Raw genomic sequence first — 22,830 nt, forward strand, 5'->3', positions numbered from 1 at the left:
AGAGAGGAGGAAAGGGGAGGAGAGGAGAAAGAAAACAAGCATGCGCGATTGCTGGCGCAGCACGCACCAGACTCAACAGTGTCCTGTTGTGGAGAGCTGCACAACAAGCTCTCTCCTGCCCCAGCTGCCCAGAGAAACGCAGATCCCAGACCTGTCAGGATCCGGATAACTTTTGGATGCTGGGAAGTTAGATCCTGAGCTGGTTCGCTGCCTCTTGCTGAGCATGGAGATTTCAGGCCAGCCGGCACAGGCAGTTTTGACACCTACGACCCTTGCTGAAGTCTCCGCTTGGTTTTTCTTGGGGAGACACCGAGGCAGCGGGGAGGATGCCTCCCCCCAAAAGGTCAGACACCTCTGAAATTGACTGCCTGGGACTGCATCAATCTCCGTCATCCACAGAAAACCTTCGGATTTCTCCTTGGGCGCATGCAAGTGTTCCCTGAAGCATCTTGAGGACGTCCCTGGATTGATGGATGCCTTTGCCCTCCAATGGAGTCAGCCTTGGTTGGAGTGTGGTGCAACTCTGGTGGTTTTGGGGACTTTTGCTAGCCGCTGACAGTGCAAGGATCCTGCTCTGGGAAGCCCCCACCCCCTTCTCCCGTTTATGTTGTGGGTCCCTTTCCCAAAGGTGCGTCGGTCATATCAAGACAGGAGGAAAGCTGTCAGAGAGCATCCTCTCTGGGTAGCAGAGATGCGCCGCTTTGAAGCTCTGCGCCGCTCCTTCCCATTTCTGGCCCGCTTCCGCATGTACACGGTAAGAGAACGATGCACGCAGACCCGTTTGCAATGAGGAAATGCCCTGCTTCCTCTCCCTTTCGGCGTTGGTCTTCATCTGCTGCTTTTTACGCGAGCGCGCAGCCTGGCTGGCTTACTAGAGCCACCTCTTTAGCTGCTTGCTCTGTAGGCGCTGTTCCGCCACGCTATGGTCTGGGTTACGAAGGTTCCATCTCCTGGAAGCTAAAGCAAGGATAGTACTGGTTTACTTTGGGGTAGGAGGTTGGGTAGGGAACTTGCGGCCTTCCAGCAGGCAGCAGGGCCAATATTCTGGGATGGCAGGAGCTGAAGTTCAGCAACACCAGCGGCCCCAAAAGGTAGCCACCCCTGGTCTAGGGATCCTCATGAGAAAGCACCTTCCTACCTGGGTCTGTGCATCCTCACATGTGACTAGCACAGCCATGTGCATGCTTTACAACACATTGCATAAACCCTACAGAGTAAGGATTTGATCCCGGGTCTCCAGCCCTGTCCCAATTGCAACAGGCTGCCTCTCAAATAGTCTCCAAACTTGAATGCTTCTTGTCCAGAAACTGCAACTCTCTCTTTCCCCCTCCTCCCCACCCTTCTTGCAAAAGGGACGTCCACTTTCTCCCACTGGACGCAGCCCCAAATATTTTTAGCCCGGCCTGCACCACAGAGAATCTGTACGGTTGTGTGGCAGCTTGAAGTGGCTGCAGCCCAAGAATACCAAGGCAGACTCTCCTTCCCCACCCCACTCTGTCTGGGGAAGCAGGGAGGTTCTTGGGAAAGGCGAGCCAGGAAGGCAGGGAGGGGGGCAGAAAAGAATTGGCGTGGCTGCAGGAGGCCCAATGGATTGCAAACACCTGTTTTCAGGTGGGATTCAAGAACATGCTTGCAAATTCAGGTCCTGCCGTCAAAGTGGGTTTGTGGCACTTGGGCTGCCACCCCAATTGTTTTTGCAGTAAGGAAAGTTATGCCATTGGGATAGCTCAGTCGGCAGAGCATGAGACACACACTCTCTCTCTCTCTCTCTAAATTTTATTAATTTTCAGCATATCATTTTCAACAGTCATTAAACACATTTTGACATCTTATACAAATTTTTTGACTTCCATCAATCACATCTGAAAATTTTCCAGTCTAATCTCTAAATACACATTTCCCACTTCTTCAATTACATTTAATTCATAACTAATAAGCAAGATGAACGCCGCAACCCCAGAGTCGGTCACGACTGGACCTAATGGTCAGGGGGTCCCTTTACCTTTACCTTTTACCTCGGTCTATGAACGGAAGCCAAATGGTGGAAGGGCACCGGCGGCAGAAGGCCTCATTAGGGAAAGCACGCCTCGGTTTCAGAACGGTTTTGGTTTAAGAACGGACTTCCAGAACGGATTAAGTTCGTAAACCGAGGTACCACTGTATTATAATTTGTGCAGCTGTCAATAAATTTGTGAGCAAGTCCTTCACAGCCTGCGAGCCTTCCACCCCATCGTAAATTGAGGATGTACATTTAAACCAGGGAGTTGGCATCACTCCCATTGAATGCAATGGGATTTACTTCTGAGTCAACATGCACTCCATCCCAGAATAACCTCTGTATCCCCCTTGTGTGAATGGGTCCTTGGTCTCCGGCTGCGAAGGGCTCTCCAGCAGAGCAAGTGAGCACAGCTGGGATCGGAAAGCCAAACAAATGCCATTGTTGTTGCTTTCCCCTAAAATCGGGGCCAGATGTTTAACTGGGAGGGCAGTTTACCAGCGATTGGACAGCGAGCCAAGAACGGAGGGAGTAGCTTCGTTGCTCCGCTTGCAGATCAAGCCCAGATGGCCTTTTAAAAAGCAGAGCAGAGAGGGGAAACCACAATGGAGAATCCTGTAAAAAGGAGATGCTAACCAAGAGAAGGAATATGTATTTGTTGTACTTATAGCATGTTTCTGGAGCAGGGCAGTCCACATTCATTCATCCTGGAGTTTTTGTGGAATCACTGACCCACTTTTAAACCCATTAGAGCAGTCTTCCACAAACTTGGACCTCCCCAAATGTCTTGGCCCACACCTGTAGTTTCTTATGATTGCTGAGAAGTGTCAGGTGACTCTTGTTGTTGTTGTTTAGTCATTTAGTCGTGTCCGACTCTTCGTGACCCCCTGGACCAGAGCACGCCAGGCACTCCTGTCTTCCACTGCCTCCCCCAGTTTGGTCAGACTCATGCTGGTAGCTTCGAGAACACTGTCCCACCATCTCGTCCTCTGTCGTCCCCTTCTCCTTGTGCCCTCCATCTTTCCCAACATCAGGGTCTTTTCCAGGGAGTCTTCTCTTCTCATGAGGTGGCCAAAGTCTTGGAGCCTCAGCTTCAGGATCTGTCCTTCCAGTGAGCACTCAGGGCTGATTTCCTTCAGAATGGAGAGGTTGGATCTTCTTGCAGTCCATGGGACTCTCAAGAGTCTCCTCCAGCACCAGAATTCAAAAGCATCAATTCTTCGGCGATCAGCCTTCTTGATGGTCCAGCTCTCACTTCCATGCATCAGGTGACTCTTAACTAACTTCAACCCCCAGGATGCTTTGGGGGAAGCCACGCGTGTCAAAGTGGGATAACAGTGCTTTAAGTGTGGACTTTTGCCAGTAAGGCACGCAAAAGAATTTGGTCCAAAAGGAGCTCCCTGCCAACGGAAACAGAGAAGGTCAGGGAGGAGGCAAGCCTTGTCATCACATTGAAGAGCTAGTTTTCTGTGTGCAGGTGGATCATTCAAATGCGCACAGCTCAATCCTGCACATGTTTGCTTAAAACCAAGTCCTGCTGAATTCAGCGAGGCAGTCAGGGCTCACCCACACTTTGGCAAACCCAGACACACTTATGAAAACCCAATCTCACCTGCTGAATTGAAGCTTGGTTCCGCAAAATCTCTCTTTGGATTTTCCGTGCATCTGATAGGATTGCCTTACTATGTTTTTTAGTTTTTGGGAAGCTGCCCAGGACGGCTGCCCAGTCTGATAGGCAGGGTACTATTGTTGTTGTTGTTATACAGTGGTACCTCAGGTTACAGATGCTTCAGGTTACAGACCTTTCAGGTTACAGACTCCGCTAACCCAGAAATAGTACCTTGGGTTAAGAACTTTGCTTCAGGATGAGAACAGAAATTGTGCAGCGGCAGCAGGAGGCCCCATTAGCTAAAGTGGTGCTTCAGGTTTAAGTACAGTTTCAGGTTAAGAACGGACCTCCAGAACGAATTAAGTTCTTAACCCGAGGTACCACTGTATTCAGATTTATGATCTGTTTCTTCGGTCGATGTTTGGCTGTGAAGATGATCAGTGCGTAAAAAGGAAAAGGCCGCTGGATTTGTGCAAGTTACAGCAATGGAACGATTAGCTACTTATAAGGAAACAAGGGATACGCATGGATCCACCGGCCCTGGCTTGCGCAAATCCAGAAAGTGTTGGCAGGGAGAGGTTTGTGCACAGAAGCCTCATTGCACAGATCCCCTCTTCCCTCCAACCTTCCGTGTAAATTGGGAGGCCAGTCTGCAGAGCTCAGTGTGCTCACTTGGACATCTGTAAAAGACATGATCAGGGGCCTTGATATAGCAGTTTCAGCATTTGTGCGCTCAGGCAAGCCTCTTAGCTTGCCTCCCTATTCCCACCTCTCAAATGCACGCCTTTCTCGCGTCCTGCTGTCACCTTCAGCCAAACAGGTTCCACCGCCTTTTGCAAAACCTCGCAACACCCGTTTACCCCAGTCCAGTTTAACTCTATCTACATGCTGCTTTTCCACAGCAAACTATGCGGGAAATGTCCTGCAGTAAACATTACTGCGACGCCCTCCCACCAGATGTCAAAGAGAAAAATAACTACCAAACTTTTAGAAGGCAGCCCTGTTTAGGGAAGCTTTTAGTGTTTAATAGGTTATTGTATTTTAGTGTTTTGTTGGAAGCCGCCCAAAGTGGCTGGGGAGGCCCAGCCAGATGGGCGGGGTATAAATAATAAATTATTATTATTATTATTATTATTATTATTATTATTATTATTATTATTATTAGCTTGCCATCAAAATGCATCTACACCCATTGATTTGTCTTGCTTGTGCCCTGCCTTTCTTCGTGCAAGGCGGCTCACGACGTACATTAACGCGGATTCATCTGAAAACGAACAACAAACAAATCAAAACAATTAAACGAACCTCTTGAAAGCAGTGCTGAAATGACTTAGATTCATTTTTAAAACACACACGAAGAACAGCGCCCCTTGAAGGCCCTCTCGCAGCAGCCAGTTGGCCACCAAAGGTCTGTTGGGACAAAAAATGTCTTTGCTGACTGGTTGGTGAGAGCAAAGCAGAGAGGGTAAAATGACTCTTGCCTTAGGCTTTCGAGGCTTCGCTTTTGCAGAGGCTGTGGAAGGGAGTTCCACTGTCTAGGAGCAGCCACCGAGAAGGCCCTGTCTTGTGTCATCACCAAACGTGTTTGTGAAGGTGGCAGTGTTGCAGGCAAACAAAGCCCATACAGTGGTACCTCAGGTTACATACGCTTCAGGTTACAGACGCTTCAGGTTACAGGCTCCGCTAACCCAGAACTAGTGCTTCAGGTTAAGAACTTTGCTTCAGGATGAGAACAGAAATCGTGCTCTAGCGGCACGGCGGCAGCAGGAGGCCCCATTAGCTAAAGTGGTGCTTCAGGTTAAGAACAGTTTCAGGTTAAGAACGGACCTCCGGAACGAATTGAGTTCTTAAACCGAGGTACCACTGTAGTTCCTGGGTCTTGCCAAAAAAACTCAGGAGTCAGGAAGAGATAGAGTCCAATGATTTTATTACTTTGCAAACCAATAAGTTCAGCGGGATCACTTCCACAAACGCTGAACCCCCCCATCCCATTGCCCTGGGGGGGGGAGGCGTTTACTTACAGGTTTCTTACACAAAGCGTTAAAATTTCCTCCGATTATGCATAGAAACCTTTCTCATTACCTCATTCAAGGAAGCAAACTAGCTGTTGTTAACCAAAACCCATTTGGATACATTTTACTTCAAGCATAATTATAAACATTTGCTTACATAGCTTTAATTCACTGTGTGGCCTTCGCATAAATACAATTTGTTGCAAAAGCTGTTGCGCTTTGCGTTGTGCGTGCTGTGAACCTGGGTGTGTTAGCAAAAAAGTGTCTGATAATATGAGGTAGGCTTGTGGGGTTCTGTGGGGAACAATATCGGGTGGGGAAGGGTCTTTCTCGAAGGGCCGCCTTCTCGCCCTGAAAACTGGCAATAATCCCCTCCCTCAGGATGGGACGGCAACCATTCGCTGCTCAAATTCACCATATTTTTTTAAATAACAATTTATTGAATTTCCGAATATAAGAACAAAAACCATAATTTTGACTGAACATTAACCATAATTTTTTGCTCCGTTACTTTGGTCGCTGTTTGGCTGTGAAGATGCTAAGTGCGAGAAAAGAAAAGGCTTATGCCTTGTTTCCTTATAAATAGCACCTCACTGATAGCCTCAGTCAGGAAATGGCTAGAAACCAATATTTTAGCATGGCACAAAATTACTGTCATTTGAGCTGGTGAAGAGCTTCATAAGAATTATTTATTTTATTTCTTCAGTTATTCAGTAATATGTATTTAGGAGAACTCTGGTGGCTCGGTTGGCAGAGCGTGAGACACTTCATCTCAGGGTTGTGGGTTCGAGATTCCTGCACTGCAGGGGGTTGGGCTGGATGACCCTCAGGGTCCCTTTGAACTCTATGATTCTATGTCCTTTTTCATTGGCAAATTCCAAACGTGTGCTGTGCGGCAGCGTGTATTGTGGTTCCTCAGCAGCCAGGAACTCTGCGCATGCTCAGAGATGTCATTCTTGTGCAGACGGTGCGAAAAGAAGCCTCAGGTTTATTTATTGTCAATAGCGTGCAATGTTTTTAATTCCAGGACGTTGTGCAGACACCGTCACCGCAAGTGTGCTCGCACACACAAGTGTGGCCATCTAGAACAATTTGAAAGGGGGTGGGGAGGAGATAGACTCTGCAATAAACGGGGGACACAAGAGCCCTTATAGAGTCCTTTGTAGGTTCTCCATCAGTCGGAGAAAATAACAAGGCCAACCAGAAAATACTGAGAAGCAAAGAAGCTCATAAGCCTGATCTTTATTGATCTGTTTTAACAGGGTGCTCGCCTCACACGCAGGAAAGCAGGAGGACCCAGAACAAAGGTGTGTCTACTGTTATATAGACATTTTAAATTGCCCACCCTGGAGTCCAAGACCACCCCCAGATACATCACACCTACATCACAGAAAGGGCGGTCTACAGCAGAAATCTGAGTGCGTTGTTTACCTCCTGTCTGGCAGGTTACCTGTTAATGGTCACTTGACTGGATAGCCTGGGGAGCCTGGCCAGTCTTTTGTAATGATAAATACTTAGTTCCTGAACCAGGTCACAGCCTCACCCTGTTCATACACAGACATACCCTTAAGACAGGATTTGTGAAGGAAAAGACAATGGGGAGGCTTTTCCATTTTCCTTTGACTTTGCAGAGAAAACATTTGGTCACAGTTTGGGAGCCAAAATAGCTTCATGGCTGTTTTCCTGTGCTGCTTCAGATATGTAGTTTATATATTTATGTATATGTTTGCTTGGTACATTGATGAACACACACACACACACACACACACATATATATATATATGACCTTAATTTTTTTATATTTCAATATATACATATGGAACAGTTGTCATTTTCCAAGCAGAGAAATCTTTCATTTTAAAACGCCTGCAAACACTGAAACATTTAATGGTGCAGAGTTGAAATCTGGGCAGGGCAACGGAGCCCACAGGATGTGGCGTCACCTCCGGGCGCCAGCAAGGCATGGCACCGCTGGGTGCAAAAACAGGCAGGAAGAGAGGGTCCGATTCGCGCCTCCTCTCTCTGCAACTCTTCGCTGTCACTTTCATTTGAGACGCAACCTGCATTTACTGGAATTGCAGCATCCCTGGCAGCTTCTGACTAGTTTTCTTCACCTTGGACCCAGGTACAAGCCGTCTCTGCGCGCATGCCAGGGTTTGTGCCAAAGAGTGTGCCCTGGGCTGATTTAGAAAGCCCAGGTGTTGTGGGCACGGAATGGGGTATTCCTCGAACTCTACGTGCAAACACTCTTTTCTGGGGAGGTCTCAAGTTACTAGTCCTTCGTGTTTTTTTCTGTTTTCAAGAAACTAAACCCAGCAGGTTTTCTTATCGATTGATTTGTTCAGGGGTCGGTTTGGCAGCAGCAGCGGGCATCGCCAAACCCCATGGCAAGCTTGGAGGTCCGGGAGGGGCAGCATGCAGAAATGGTCTACCTCACAAGGTTGCTGTGAGGATGTAAGGGGGAGAGGGAGAAGCGTGTGTGATGCCTTGAGTTTCTTGGAGGGAAAGGCAAGATATATACCGTATTTTTCGCTCTATAAGACGCACCAGACCACAAGATGCACCTAGTTTTTGGAGGAGGAAAACAAGAAAAAAAATATTCTGAATCTCAGAAGCCAGAACAGCAAGAGGGATCCCTGCGCAGTGAAAGCAGCGATCCCTCTTGCTGTTCTGGCTTCTGGGATAGCTGCGCAGCCTGCTTTCGCTCCATAAGACGAGCACACATTTCCCCTTACTTTTTAGGAGGGAAAAAGTAGGTCTTATAGAGCAAAAAATACGGTAAATTTGACAAATAAAGGTCCTCAAAAACAAGGCCTGGCGAATGGGTGGGGGCGGTCCCAGAAGTGAAGCGCTGTGAGTGAAGAGGCCTTGATCCGTATTGCCACCGCCTCTCCACAGAAGCTGAGAGAGGACTGTAGGGATCAACAGGATTTGTTCTGGGAGGAAGATTCCAGAGTTGCTGAATCATTTGGTGTCCCCTAAGAATTATTTGCCCCTTCTCCCCATTTTTTATTTTCGAAAAAGTTACTAAGAATCATTTTTATATTTATTTATGCTGTTTATTCAAAGCATTTCTCCTCCTACTCTTCAGCCAGAAAGGCTCCAACAGTGGCTTATGTATTTGTATGAGTAGCAGCCTCTACCCTGAGGCTCGCGCTCTAAAAAGACACGGCATGAAAGGAAAGAGGGATGGGGAGGGAAGAGGAATACAAGCAAACTTGGCAGCTGATGGTTAATGCTAGCATGTGTATCTTTGTATGTGTGTGTTATGTAAGTGTATTTGTGAGCCAGTGTCTCTAGTGACTAAGAGATCGGGTTATAGATCTGGAATACAGTATCTTTATCGCCATGAACTTGCTAGGTTGCCTTAGGCTGCAATTTGGATTCAGTGGGACATTTGTGAATAGGTGTGTATATCTGCGGTAGCGGATGTGGTCCCTCCATCTCCCATCAACCGCAGATAGCAAGCCTGTTGACTGGAGACGGCACCACGTTGGCTAACCCAGGCCACCCTCTCTCCCGGTCTTGGGGGATAAAAATACTGTTCTATGTTAAAAGGTTGTTGTAATGATTGCATCATGAGAATCTGTGAAGTGCTTTGAAGACTGGGACGTGCCGTGGAAGCTGAAAACTTGGACCTGTGGAGCTGATCCTTTGCAAAAAGTGCTCTCTAAGTGCTCTTGAGGGCCTTCTTAAATATAATAATAATAATAATAATAATAATAATAATAATAATAATAATAATACAGTGGTACCTCAGGTTAAGTATTTAATTCGTTCCAGAGGTCTATACTTAACCTGAAACTGTTCTTAACCTGAAGCACCACTTTAGCTAATGGGGCCTCCTGCTGCTGCCGTGCCACTGGAGCACAATTTCTGTTCTCATCCTGAAGCAAAGTTCTTAACCCGAGGTACTATTTCTGGGTTAGCGGAGTCTGTATTCTGAAGCGTCCGTAACCTGAAGCGTCTGTAACCTGAAGCGTATGTAACCCGAGGTACCACTGTAGTAGTAGTAGTAGTAGTAATAGTAATAATAATAATAATAATAATAATAATAATAATAATAATAATAATAATAATATTTATATCCCGCCCTCCCCAGCCAAAGCCGGGCTCAGAGCAGCTAACAACAATAAAAGTAACACAAATATAGTATTTCTGGATGAAATTGTACCACCCTGCCTAAAAAATAAGGGGGGGGGGAGGAATGCAAGATCTGGAAGTGGGCTGGTGGGCTGGAGGTGTTTGGAGATCACAGCATCTTTAATTCTCCAGAGGGCTGTGTGATATGGAAGTTGGAGCAAGGTTTTCTCTGCTGCTCCAGAGGGTGGTACCTGAACCAACATATTCAGATTGCAAGAACAGAGATCCTGACTCAACATTCGGAAGGGCTTCTGACAGTGAGCCGTTCAGTTGTGGAAAGGCCTACCGTGGAAGGTGGTCAACTCATTTACGGGAAGCTGTTGGCCAGGGATTTTTCAGTCGTGATCCCTGCATTGCAGGGGGTTGGACTAGATGTCCCTTGGGGGACCCTTCCATCTCTACATCTCTGGCTCTTGTTCCTCTACGTCGCTGTCTTTGCTTCCTCTGTGGCTCCTTCCTCTCCTCCGCCTCCACCATCCTACCTGCGCCTTTGTCTTCCCTGCCTGCTCTTTTTGGCCACCATCGCTTCTCCAGACGGTCTGCGGAGAGAGACCCCCCAAACCACAGCTTACTCCCAAGCAGCCCCATTTCCCACCGAACGCGGCTCGCGGGTCTCTTCTTCCTCCCACCGTGATGCGAAATCCAGACTCCTTTTGGCCGGGATTCCTTCCGGCCCCCGACTCCGCTGGCAGACTCCCGGGGACCGTGCCGCAAATGTGGAATTGTTCAGAGCGAGAACAGAAGGCCTTTCTGTGAGCCACACGTTCCTCTGGGAAGCTGGCCAGGAGACCTATTACTGTCCATTAAGCAGGGCTGGGGGGCTAATGGGGTTTCGGCTGCCCCCTGGGAAAGGCCAGGCCCAGGTCTCTGTCCGACCCGTTTGTGACAGCAGTGGGAGATAGTCAAACGAGGAACCTTGATTGTAAGCTAGCTTGTTCCAAGCCTCCCGCAAGGGGCTTCTGGTCTGATCCTCCCCCCAGCTCTCCCCCATCCCTGGACAAAGCCACGCTCTGTTTAAATGATTAACTTCCACACACAAAAACAGGGGTGTTTAAACTTCCAGATCGCCTTCGGATCCCCGCGGTGGATGCACCAAGCAGCGCAGGAAGATGCCTTGCGTTGTGGCCACCAGACTCGGTCCCCAAACTTTCTGGGGCCACACACCCCCTTGCTTGGTCCCTTAAACACCCCCAGTGCCCCCTCCCTCGCCTATGAAAAAACATTGCTCAGATTCGTGGCTTCGCACAGCCCACAAAGGAAGATCATAATGTTTAATAGGTTATTGTATTTTGGTGTTCTGTTGGAAACCGCCCAGAGTGGCTGGGGAAACCCAGCCGGATGGGTGGGATATAAATAAATTATTATTATTATTATTATTATTATTATTATTATTATTACAGTGGTACCTCGGGTTAAGAACTTAACTTGTTCTGAAGGTCCGTTCTTAACCTGAAACTGTTCTTAACCTGAAGCACCACTTTAGCTAATGGGGCCTCCTGCTGCCGCCGCGCCGCCAGAGCACAATTTCTGTTCTCATCCTGAAGCAAAGTTCTTAACCCGAGGTACTATTTCTGGGTTAGCGGAGTCTGTAACCTGAAGCGTATGTAACCCGAGGTACCACTGTATTACACAACAAGGTTCAGTTACAGTAGCAGCTGATGGCCCATTTATCCAAAATCCAGTCAAAACTATTTATAGTTTAATTAATTTGACGGTAGCAGTGAACTGGAGGCAGCTTTTCAAAGTCTTCTTACACCTCCGGAGCCCCTCTGCCACCTCCTTGCTGCTTGGGGCCCCCCACCCCAGATAATCCCCATTGTGTACTTCCATAAAAGTTCTCTCCTTTTGCGAGATCTGTTGACATCGCCGTAGCAGTTATTGAAAAGCCTGGCAGGCTGTAATTCCCGGATTTGAAGTGTTTAGCAACAGGTTGCTTTGCTTTTGAGGTCAAAACGGTGGATCTATGATTCTATGGTTTCTAAAAGGTTTGCGTACGTCCCTTATAGTTTTAATCTAAGTACTGAATATGACCTCTCCTTTTTGCCCTTGATGGTAAAGACTGATGGTTCGCACATCCCGCCTGCCCAGAATTCATAATTCTGGCTCTCCAAATTTCCTGGGCCTCTGCCTGCTCTCCAGCCAAGGAGAAGTTGGGGTGACCGTTTCCTAAATCCAGGACCCCCACCCTCACCTGCCTGACTTTTTCTTCCTTCTGTTTCCCTGCAGAAGCTGAGCTGTGGCATGCAAGCAGATGAAGGAACGGACTGGCTGCTGGAACTGTTAACTGAGGTCCAGCTGCAGCAGTACTTCTTGCGCATCCGCGACGACCTCAACGTCACGCGCCTCTCGCACTTTGAATATGTCAAGAATGAGGATCTGGAGAAGATTGGCATGGGGAGGCCTGGTAAGCAAGTCCCTGCCACTTAACGCCGACTCAACCGGCAGCATCGCGGGATGGGAAGAGAAAGGGAAGGAGGACGCTTTGGAGCAAATCCGGGTGTCCTTTTTGTTGTGCGTTGATGACGATTTGTGCTCACGGATGCTTTAGCCGAGACTCCTGCCTTGCAGGGGGTTGGGCTGGATGACCCTCAGGGGTCCCTTCCAACTCTACAAATCTCTGAATCTGTGAAGGTCTCAGGGTAGTTATATGCAATCCTGCTATTATTATTATTATTATTATTATTATTATTATTATTATTATCATCATTTCCAAAACCAAAAAAAGAAAATTTACAAACGTCAAATTCAACATCCATATTCATTTTCTAACATAAACCTATTACATAATTAACTAAATTAAAATATGCCTAATTACTCTAAACTTCTCTTTGCAATTCTGCTTCCAACGGTTTCGAGGCAAACACACTGGTTCTCGCCAATCACTGCATGCCCCATAACTTGCTACAGAAATCCCGTACCTTTTTGTACCACAAATGTCTGGCTTTATTTTCTGTCTCACTTTGGTTGCTGTCTAGTGCAGGAGGCCCCCTCCAGATGTTAGATGATCATCCACACACCAGATGTGTGGATGATTCGGTATAGGTAAGGTAAAGGTAAAAAGGTAAAGGACCCCTGGATGGTTAAGTCCAGTCAAAGGTGACTTTGAGGTGCAGCAATCATCTCACTTTTCAGGCCAAGGTTGCCAGTGATTGTCCAAAGACAGCTTTCTGGGTCATGTAGCCAGCAGGACTAAACCGCTTCTGGCACAAGGGGACACCGTGATGGAAGCCAGAGTGCACGGAAATGCCATTTTACCTTCCCGCCACAGTGGCACCTATTTATCTACTTGCACTGGTGTGCTTTCGAACTACTAAGTTGGCAGGAGCTGGGACAGAGCAACAAGAGCTCACCCCATCGTGTGGATGCGAACCGCCGACCTTCTGATCGGCAAGCCCAAGAGGCTCAGTGGTTTAGAGCACAGCGCTATAAAATGGCCACAAATTGTTCTTCTTCTTATTATTAAATTTGCATGCCACCCTTCACAGGGCGGTTCACAACATAAAAATACAAAACAGAAATACCGAATACATAATAAAACACAAGCAAAACAAACAAACAAACAGAAAACAGCCTCCCACAGACACATTTAAAAGGTCATAGAATGTTAATGCCTGATATCAATAGGCAGGGAGTTCCAAGTTTATGGAAATTTGGTTATAGAACTAGTGAAGTGGAGGCAGAGAATAGACTGAGCCGGAGGCAATGACAGGTGGAGTTCCCGTTTTGCACCTATCCTGCTCCCTGCTGGGTTTCACAAGGGCAAAACATAGAAAGCAGGATTGTCTATAACCGCCCCGATACCATCATGAGCATAAATCATCTTCAAATCTCCTAAGAGCTGTCACATGGAAGAGGGAGCCAAGCGTGTTTTCCGCTGCTCCATAGGGGTTCAAATTGCAGAATAGAGATTCCAACTAAACAGGAGGAAGAACTTTCTGTCGGTAAGAATCGCTTGACAGTGGAACGGACTCTCTTGGGGGTTGGACTAGATGCCCCTCAGGGGTCCCTTCCAACTCTCCAATTCTGTGATTCTATTTAAAAAAAAACATGTCTGGAAGGCCCTCTGAGTAGCACAGAACTCAGCCATGTGTAGGATTGCACCGCCCAAGCGCCACATAAATGTGAAGTGCATTATGAATTTTTATTTCCATGTATTTTTAAAATTAGGGACGTGGGTGGCGCTGTGGGTTAAACCACAGAGCCTAGGACTTGCCGATCAGAAGGTTGGCGGTTCGAATCCCCACAACGGGGTGAGATCCCGTTGCTCAGTCCCTGCTCCTGCCAACCTAGCAGTTCGAAAGCACATCAAAGTGCAAGTAGATAAATAGGTACCACTCCAGCGGGAAGGTAAATGGCATTTTCGTGTGCTGCTCTGGTTCGCCAGAAGCGGCTTAGTCATGCTGGCCACATGACCCAGAAGCTGTACGCCGGCTCCCTCGGCCAATAAAGCGAGATGAGCACCACAACCCCAGAGTCGGCCACGACTGGACCTAACTGTCAGGGGTCCCTTTACCTTATTTTTAAAACTAATGCATGACACCTTATTGCCCCTTTTGGAGTTGAGGTTATGAAAAGAAAAGAAAATTGCCTTTATTTTGAAAGAGGCAGGCCTGAACGATGATCCCAGTCCCCTTTTACTTCTTCCCAACACTAAATAGCCACCTGCAGTTTGGAATGCCTAGCCGGGAATTTGCTGGGCGAACCTTTACAGAACGAAACATAAATGACACACAGATGTATGAAATGAAGACTTTCAGGTTTTGTGGGTTGGGTGTTATTCTTAAAAAAAGAATTAAATGAAAAGCAGTTCTCTTGGGAGCCTGAGATTGAGTGGGAGAAGAGGGAAGGAACGGAAGGGCTTAGCCCTGGCCTTGCCAGGCATTTTCTTGCTCAAAATGAACCCTCGCCCTTTCCCCACTAACTCCCCTCTAACAGGGTTCTGGATTTGTGTCTGCAAATCTGGAACCTCAGGGTTGCTTTGAGCTGAAAACTGACCGGCAAGCTAAGAACCCCCCCCCCCGCCATACACCCCGAGTTCATTCACTACTCAAAAGGAGAGTTTCCCCACACTGACTTAGCTGGTATTCATTTATGAAAAACACGCAGGGCCATGTTGCAAATGCTTGCTTGTACTGTGTGCTTTGTCCTGTAGTGTCCTGGAGCTAGGAGAATTAGAGGGTGTTTCAGCTACAATATTTGGTATATCTTTAATAATAATAATGTTTTATTTATACCCCGCCCTCCCCAGCCAAGACCGGGCTCAGGGCGGCTAACACCAGGTATAAAAACAATTGATTAAAATACAACTTAAAAACAAGATTGAAATACAACATTAAAATGCAGCCTCATTTCAGTAGAAACGCAAATCTAAAACTTTTTGGAGATGAAAATGTCAAATCTTTGCAGAATTACCTGCCACAGTGAAACATCCAGTCTGGTGATGATTTCCTTGTGGGGCACATGCATGCAATGGGGATTGGGGGTGGTGTGTGTGGATACTTCGGGAACTGACCAGTCCACCCCCCCCCCAAACTGGCTGACCCTCGCTTTTTGCTTTCACAGGTCAGAGGCGCCTGTGGGAAGCCGTCAAGAGGAGGAAGGCTGTGTGCAAGCGGAAATCTTGGATGAGCAAAGTAAGGGCAGCTGTACTCAAGAGGGCTAGAAACTTGGTTTTTTTAAAATCCCCGCTGGATGGTTGTTTCTTAAGGGCTGATTAGGCAGTGTTTCCCAACCGGTGTTCCGCGGCACACTAGTGTGCCGTGAGACGTCGGCTGGTGTGCCGTGGGAGGGAGGCGGGCGAGTTGGGCGGTGAGAGGCGGCGGCGGCGAGGATCCGCGTCGAGCCGGGGGCGGCTCCGCGGTGGTGGTGCCGAGCGGCAGGGCAGCGCGTGCAAAAGGGAGGAGCGCGAGACAGCGGAGGAGGAGGAGGCCGGCATGTTCGGGCAGCAGCAGCAACAACAGCAGCAGCAACTCCCGCCGCCGCCCCCTACTCCGCCCGCTATCGCCGCCACCACCACAACAGCCGCCGCCGCCTCAGCTGCCGCCGTCCCTCAGTCCCTCGCTCTGCTGCCTCCTCCCCCCCCACCCCCAAAGCTTGGAGGTTCCCCGGCAAGGGGGAGGGGAAAAAATTAAAAACTTTCACTTTCGTGCATCCCTCCCGGCGTGACGCTGCGCGCTGACGTCACGGGGCTGTAATGGTGGTGTGCCGCGAGATTTTTTTCATTAAACAGGTGTGCCGTTGCCCAAAAAAGGTTGGGAAACACTGGATTAGAGGCACACTGCTAGTCTCCCATTACTGATTTTTTAAGAAAGAAAGCTGAAATGCAGCAGTAGGAGGTTGTAGCTGTAGCTGCATTTTAAGCTTGAAACTAGGAGACGGATCTGTTCCTTTTCCAGCATGGCCTGCTTTATGTTTCAGCCTCCACGCTCTGATTATTTGCCTATTCATTCTTTTAAAATATGCACACACAGCTGTGCACCATGGGGTCTGTAAGATGGCATATTTACAAAATGTGCAACAAAGCAGTGTGGAGTAGTGGTTAGAGCAGCAGGCTAGGGACCTGGGAGTCCAGGGTTTGAATCCCTACTCGGCCATGGTGACTCTGGGCGCCTCTCAGCCTAACCCGCCTCACAATGAGGGGATTAAAATGAGGAGCGGGAGACAGCCCTTCAGATATTCAAAGATGGCTACCGTATCACCTTTGGAATCTACGACCAGCGGGTTGGACTAGATGATCTTGGGGGGGTCCCTTCCAGTTCTACAGTTCTGTGGTTCTAGGACTGTTAAACCTTGAGCTCCTCGGAGGAAAAAGGTGGGATATAAATGCAATAAATAAATAACTAATGCAAGAACAAAATGCAAGCGAAACCGGACCTAAAACCCCAGTAATCAAAGAAAGAAATCTGCATTAAGAGCAGATTAAAAAAACTGCGCTTGTGGACAGATGCACCATGCAGACCTCTGTCCTCGGAAGGTTAATTTCCCAAGGCACTTTGGCTAATCGATTGCAGTTTACAGGATTAGTTGCAAGCTCAAAATAATTAACCGCCTTCATTTCTGCTGAGCCGTCAGATGGGAGCCTGGCACTTTTCGTCCCTCTGGCGCCCCCTTCTGGCTGAGGCTTCCTCGGGAGCAAATTTTCATCCCCAGGCTTCATTGCTACTGGGGAACCGACTCTGCCACTCTGCTGTTATTAACGTCTGTTTGCATAGGGTGCTGCAGTTGGAAGGGGGGTCTCTGCCCCCCCCCTGCATGCACACAGACCCGCGTACAGGCAGCAAGTGGAAGTGATAAATAGCTGCAATTGGCTGTGATGTCTCCGAGCTCAACGGCTGCAAATTGAATTCACAGTAATTATCAGGAGAGCATTGAATTAACCTTCATGGCTGGCTTGGAGCCAGGCTTTTAACTGCTTGCAGATCATCGCAGCGAGAAGCCCTCCTTTTGCTGGAGAGGGTGGCGATCTGAAGGGGCATGTCCCCTGGGATGCCTTATGAAACCAGGATCAGGCCAGAGACCCTTTGAGGTCCAGCCTTCTGCTGCTTATAGTAGCTAGGCAGCTGCTTCTAGGAAACTCCTGAGCAAGACATAGAGGCAATAGCTCTGCCCAGTTCTCCCTCCATGACCCACAGAGGTATTCAGAGGTACCACTAGGACTGCAGCAAAATGTTGCAGCATGCAGCTCTTCTGTTAAGAGTTCCAGCCACTCCGTTGACTCAGTTTCCCAGTATCCTGTGCTCACAAAACATGCAACTCCTGGTGACTTAACAGCAGCTGAAGCAACCCGCGGTTAGAGGTTGTCTGTGATTAAGTGGCACATGAATGCTGGTAAATAAAGTAAAACAAATTTGTTGCGGCCACAGCCCTCTGGCTTCCCTTCTTTACAGCACCCATGCGGGCCGGTTCCATGATAGAATCCTGGGCACCGTGAGAATCCGTTTGGATGTTTTACGGGGAGATGGGGATGATGAGAGAACTGTCCCTCCCACCCGGACACTGAAGTCCAGCGCCGAGGGCCTTCTGGCGGCTCCCTCGCTGCGAGAAGCCAAGTTACAGGGAACCAGGCAGAGGGCCTTCTCGGTGGTGGCACCCGCCCTATTGAATGCCCTCCCACCAGATGTCAAAGAGAAAAATAACTACCAAACTTTTAGAAGGCATCTGAAGCCAGGCCTGTTTAGGGAAGCTTTTAATGTTTAATAGGTTATTGTATTTTAGTGTTTTGTTGGAAGCCGCCCAGAGTGGCTGGGTATAAATAATAAATTATTATTATTATTACCCGAAACCTCATGGCCAATAGGCCTTCTCTCTTGCTCAGAGACCTGTTGGGTCCCTCACCAGTCCCTGGGAAGTTGGAGTGTTTGGGAATATGCTGTGAAGCTCTGCCTATGAGATGGAGACGGGGAAAGGGCAGTCTTCTCAGGCCCTCAGCTGCCGTCACCCTCATCCATCTCCCTGTGCGTGTCTACATCTTTCTTTCTTATTTATTTATACACAGCCCTTTGTTTAAAAACAAAACAAAATGTATCTCGAGGTGGTTAATAATCCTTATGTGTCTTTGTTTAATTTACTTCGGACGGTTGCATCTCGCCCTTCTTAAAAATGCATCCCAAGGCATCCCAATATACTGGCAATTTTTTTAGAGGAGAAGGAAAACTCTGACCCTAAACCTCCACTGCCTCACGGCTGTCCTCATTCGTGAGAAAGGCTTCAGGAGCAAACCCTAAGGAAAAGCCCATTGTAAATTTTACAAAACAAATAAATAATTCTTCTCTCCTTCCGCGCAGGTCTTCAGCGGGAAGCGGCCTGACTCGGACTTCCAGCCCCTGGCGCAGTGCGGCCTGGGCAAGCAGTCCACCCCGCCCCCCCTGGAAGAGGGTCAGCAGCAGGCCTTGACATGCCTGATCAGCGAAAAGGACCTGGTGCTCTTTGAGAAGTTGGGCGACGGCTCCTTCGGGGTGGTGCGGCGAGGGGAGTGGTGCACGCCCACCGGCAAGTTGGTAAGGGGGCGACCTTCCCCCAGGCTTTCCTCCCTCTGGCTTCCTGCTGCGCTGGCAGTAATGGAGGCGATGGGGCAGTTTAGCCAGTACAGTGGTACCTCGGGTTACAGACGCTTCAGGTTACAGACGCTTCAGGTTACAGACTCCGCTAACCCAGAAATAGTACCTTGGGTTAAGAACTTTGCTTCAGGATGAGAACAGAAATCGTGCGGCGGCAGCGGGAGGCCCCGTTAGCTAAAGTGGTGCTTCTGGTTATGAACAGTTTCAGGTTAAGAACGGATCTCCAGAATGAATTAAGTACTTTACCTTTACCATACAGTGGTACCTCGGGTTAAGGTACCCCTGACCATTAGGTCCAGTCGTGACCAACTCTGGGATTGCGGCACTCATCTCGATTTATTGGCTGAGGGATCTGGTGTACAGCTTCCGGGTCATGTGGCCAGCATGACTAAGCCGCTTCTGGCGAACCAGAGCAGTGCATGGAAACGCCGTTTACCTTCCCGCCGGAGCAGTACCTATTTATCTACTTGCACTTTGACGTGCTTTTGAACTGCTAGGTTGGCAGGAGCAGGGACCGAGCAATGGGAGCTCACCCCATCGCAGGGATTTGAACCGCTGACCTTCTGATCGGCAAGCCCTAGGCTCAGTGGTTTAACCCACAGCGCCACCCATGTCCAGCCAGTATGGTGCTGTTGGCTAAATAGGTAAAGGACCCCTGGACGGTTAAGTCCAGTCAAAGGCGACTGTGAAGTTGCGGCACTCATCTCGCTTTTCAGGCCAAGGGAGCCGGCGTTTGTCCACAGACAGCTTTCTGGGTCACGTGGCCAGCAGGACTAAAGTACTTCTTGGGCTTGCTGATCAGAAGGTCGGCGGTTCAAATCCCCACAAAGGGGTGAGCTCCGATTGTTCTGTCCATGCTCCTGCCAACCTAGCAGTTCGAAAGCACGCCAGGGCAAGTAGATAAATAGGGAAGGTAAACAGCGTTTCCGTGCGCTCTGGTTTCCGTCACGGTGTTCCGTTGCGCCAGAAGCGGTTTAGTCCTGCTGGCCACATAGCCCAGAAAGCTGTCTCTGGACATTCGCCACCTCCCTCAGCCTGAAAGCGAGATGATCATAATCATAATCATAATAAAATTTTATTTATACCCCACCCTTCCCGGTTCAGAAAACGGGGCTCAGGGCAGCTAACAACAAATTTAAAATACTTAATTGTAAAAGCAGAATAAAATACAGTATAAAAACATGAATAACAATAAAATTCAAAGTTCAGAAATCAATTTGGGGGAAATCCATCTAATAAGCATTAGATAATCCCCAGGGCTAGCTGGCTGAATTGGTCCTACTTGGGCCAGCGTGGAGACCAGGGGAGAATTAGCTGTGGGGTCTCAGAGTGGGTGATCTTCATAAAAGGGGAGGAGGAGGAAGAGGAGATAAAAGATCAGGCTGAATTCAAATTAAAGGCCAGGCAGAATAGCTCTGTCTTACAGGCCCGACGGAAGGAGGTTAAATCCTGCAGGGCCCTGGTCTCATGGGACAGAGCATTCTACCAGGTCGGAGCCAGCACTGAGAAGGCCCTGGCCCTGGTGGAGGATAGTCTGACTCCCTTAGGGCCCGGGACATCTAAACTATGCCTATTCATGGGCCTTAAGGTCCTCTGTGGGGCAGACCAGGAGAGGCAGTCCTGCAACCCTATAGTCGCCTTTGACTGGACTTAACCATCCAGGGGTCCTTTACCTTTTTTACCATTGGGTAAATATTGGGGTTTGATGCACCTGTGGGTTTATCCTGGACCGGCCAATAGAATCCAGGCACCAGCTACACAAAGAGAACATTTATGTAGATTTTGCAAGGTTTGAAGGGCACAACTTCAGCCTCCCTCGGTGGCTTCCAGCAAATTAACAATTGGTTCTTCTTCCAATGTCATCCGCAACCACCGTGTCGGCTGCTGCCCTCTGGGTTAAAGATGGCGCAGCAACCTCTATGCCCAGAGCTTAACCAGGCGCTGCCCTCTCTTGCTTCTTCCGCCAGCTGAACGTGGCTGTTAAATGCCTCAAGACGGACATGCTGAGCCAACCGGAAGCCCTGGACGACTTCATCCGCGAGGTCAACGCCATGCACTCCTTGGACCACCTCAACCTCATCCGCCTCTACGGCGTGGTCCTCTCCAACCCCATGAAGATGGTGAGGACCAGACTCCCTTCTGGAGAGGCTGAGGACAGGCGCCGCTTCGGGGCTACAGCCACAGAGGGAAAGCGGTGTTTGGGTGTTTGGCTGGTGGTGGATGATGATGATGATGATGATGATGATGATGATGATGGTGATGGTGATGGTGATGATTATTATTTATCATTTATTCCCTACCCATCTTGCTGGGTTTTCCCAGCCACTCTGGGCAGCTCCCAACAGAATTTTAAAAACACTATAAAACATCAGACATTAAAAACTTCCCTAAACAGGGCTGCCTTCAGATGTCTTCTAAAAGTCAGATAGTTGTTTATTTATGAAATATAATCGGAGTCGAGAGTGGATTTCATGCTCTTTATTCAGCTCATAGTGGTGAGGAGGAATAAAAGTTCCCCCAGAATGTCTGCTTTATATACATTATTTACACAATGGGCCCCACGTGATTGGCTAATTCCGGGATTCTCCTATAGGCCAATCAGGTTATGGAATCACTTCCACCTGGAGCTGGATTGGGCGGCTCCTGTGGACCAATCAGACTGCTGCATTCTGAATCCTATTGTTCTAGGACCAATCAGACTGCTGCATTTTGGATCCTACTCAACTCAGTACATAACACATAGAAACGTTTGAGGGGTTTTTTTGGTGTTGGAATATTTTGTTGGAAGCCGCCCAGACTGGCAACCCAGTCAGATGGGTGGTAAATTAATTAATTAATTAATTATTAGTCGGAAGGGATTGGGGGAATCATCTAGTCCAACCCATTTCAGTGCAGGGGGGGGGGGACGGAACACATGGCCATTAACAGCACCATCCTCTAACTCACTCAGCGCAATTCCTGCGGGGTTGGGCTTGATGAGCCTTGGGGGTCCCGTCCCAACTCTGCCGTTCTATGAATCAGTTCTGGTCTCTGTAACCGGGCAGTGGCCCTATCGCCAGCCCCGAGTCGAGGGTCCCGGCCTCGGCCGTGCGTGACGTCTTTCTGTCCCTCCTCCCAGGTCACGGAGCTGGCCCCTCTGGGCTCCCTGCTGGACCGGCTGCGCAAGAACCAGGGGCACTTCCTCATCGCCACCCTCTGCCAGTATGCCATCCAGATCGCCCGCGGCATGGCTTACCTGGAGTCCAAGCGCTTCATCCACCGGGACCTGGCTGCCCGCAACATCCTGCTGGCCACCAACGACCTGGTCAAGATCGGAGACTTTGGGCTCATGAGGGCTTTGCCCAAGAACGACGACCACTACGTCATGCAGGAGCATCGAAAGGTGCCCTTTGCCTGGTGAGTCGCCTGCGCCCCGTCAAGGCTTTGACCTTTAAAGCCCTTTGTGGCTTAGGGCCCTGGTACTTACGGGACCGCCTCTCCTGGTCTGCCCCACAGAGGACCTTAAGGCCCATGAATAACCATAGTTTAGAGGTCCCGTGCCCTAAGGAAGTCAGATTATCCTCCACCAGGGCCAGGGCCTTCTCAGTGATGGCTCCGACCTGGTGGAATGCTCTGTCCCAGGAGACCAGGGCCCTGCAGGATTTAACCTCCTTCCGCAGAGCCTGTAAGACAGAGCTATTCCGCCTGGCTTTCAATTTGAACTTAGCCTGATCTTTTATCCCCCTTCCTTCCCTCCCCCTCCCCTTTTTATGAAGATTCCCCGCTCTGGGATCCCACAACTGGTTCTCCCCTGGTCTCCTCGCTGGCCCAAATAGGACTAATTTAGCTAGCTAGCCCTGGTGATCATCTAATGTTTATTGGATAGATTTCCCCCCTAAATTGATTATTGATTTTATTGTTATTCACGTTTTATACCGTATTTTATGCTGTTTTTTGCAGCAACAATTAAGTGTTTTAAATTTGTTGTTAGCTGCCCTGAGCCCAGTTTTCTGAACTGGGAAGGGCGGGTATAAC

The 22,830-nt window shown here is 48.8% G+C and overlaps 1 protein-coding gene across 6 annotated transcripts in view; it reads left to right on the plus strand.

Annotated features, from left to right (window-relative positions):
* TNK2 (tyrosine kinase non receptor 2) overlaps positions 1–22,830 on the plus strand; it is a 97,572-nt gene that overhangs the window by 37,527 nt on the left and 37,215 nt on the right. For 4 of the 6 annotated variants that reach the window (XM_081190043.1, XM_081190044.1, XM_081190045.1 and 1 more), the window contains 5 exons: positions 11,987–12,164; positions 15,323–15,393; positions 18,544–18,756; positions 20,784–20,936; positions 21,935–22,212. In XM_081190043.1, the coding sequence (XP_081046169.1) occupies positions 11,987–12,164; positions 15,323–15,393; positions 18,544–18,756; positions 20,784–20,936; positions 21,935–22,212 (893 nt within the window). Of the gene's footprint in view, positions 1–62; positions 755–11,986; positions 12,165–15,322; positions 15,394–18,543; positions 18,757–20,783; positions 20,937–21,934; positions 22,213–22,830 lie in introns of those variants that run through there. The other 2 variants (XM_081190040.1, XM_081190042.1) reach the window with 2 other exon arrangements.

Source organism: Podarcis bocagei (genome assembly GCF_964188305.1).
Source record: "Podarcis bocagei genome assembly, chromosome: 4".
Classification (NCBI taxonomy): Eukaryota; Metazoa; Chordata; class Lepidosauria; order Squamata; family Lacertidae; genus Podarcis; species Podarcis bocagei.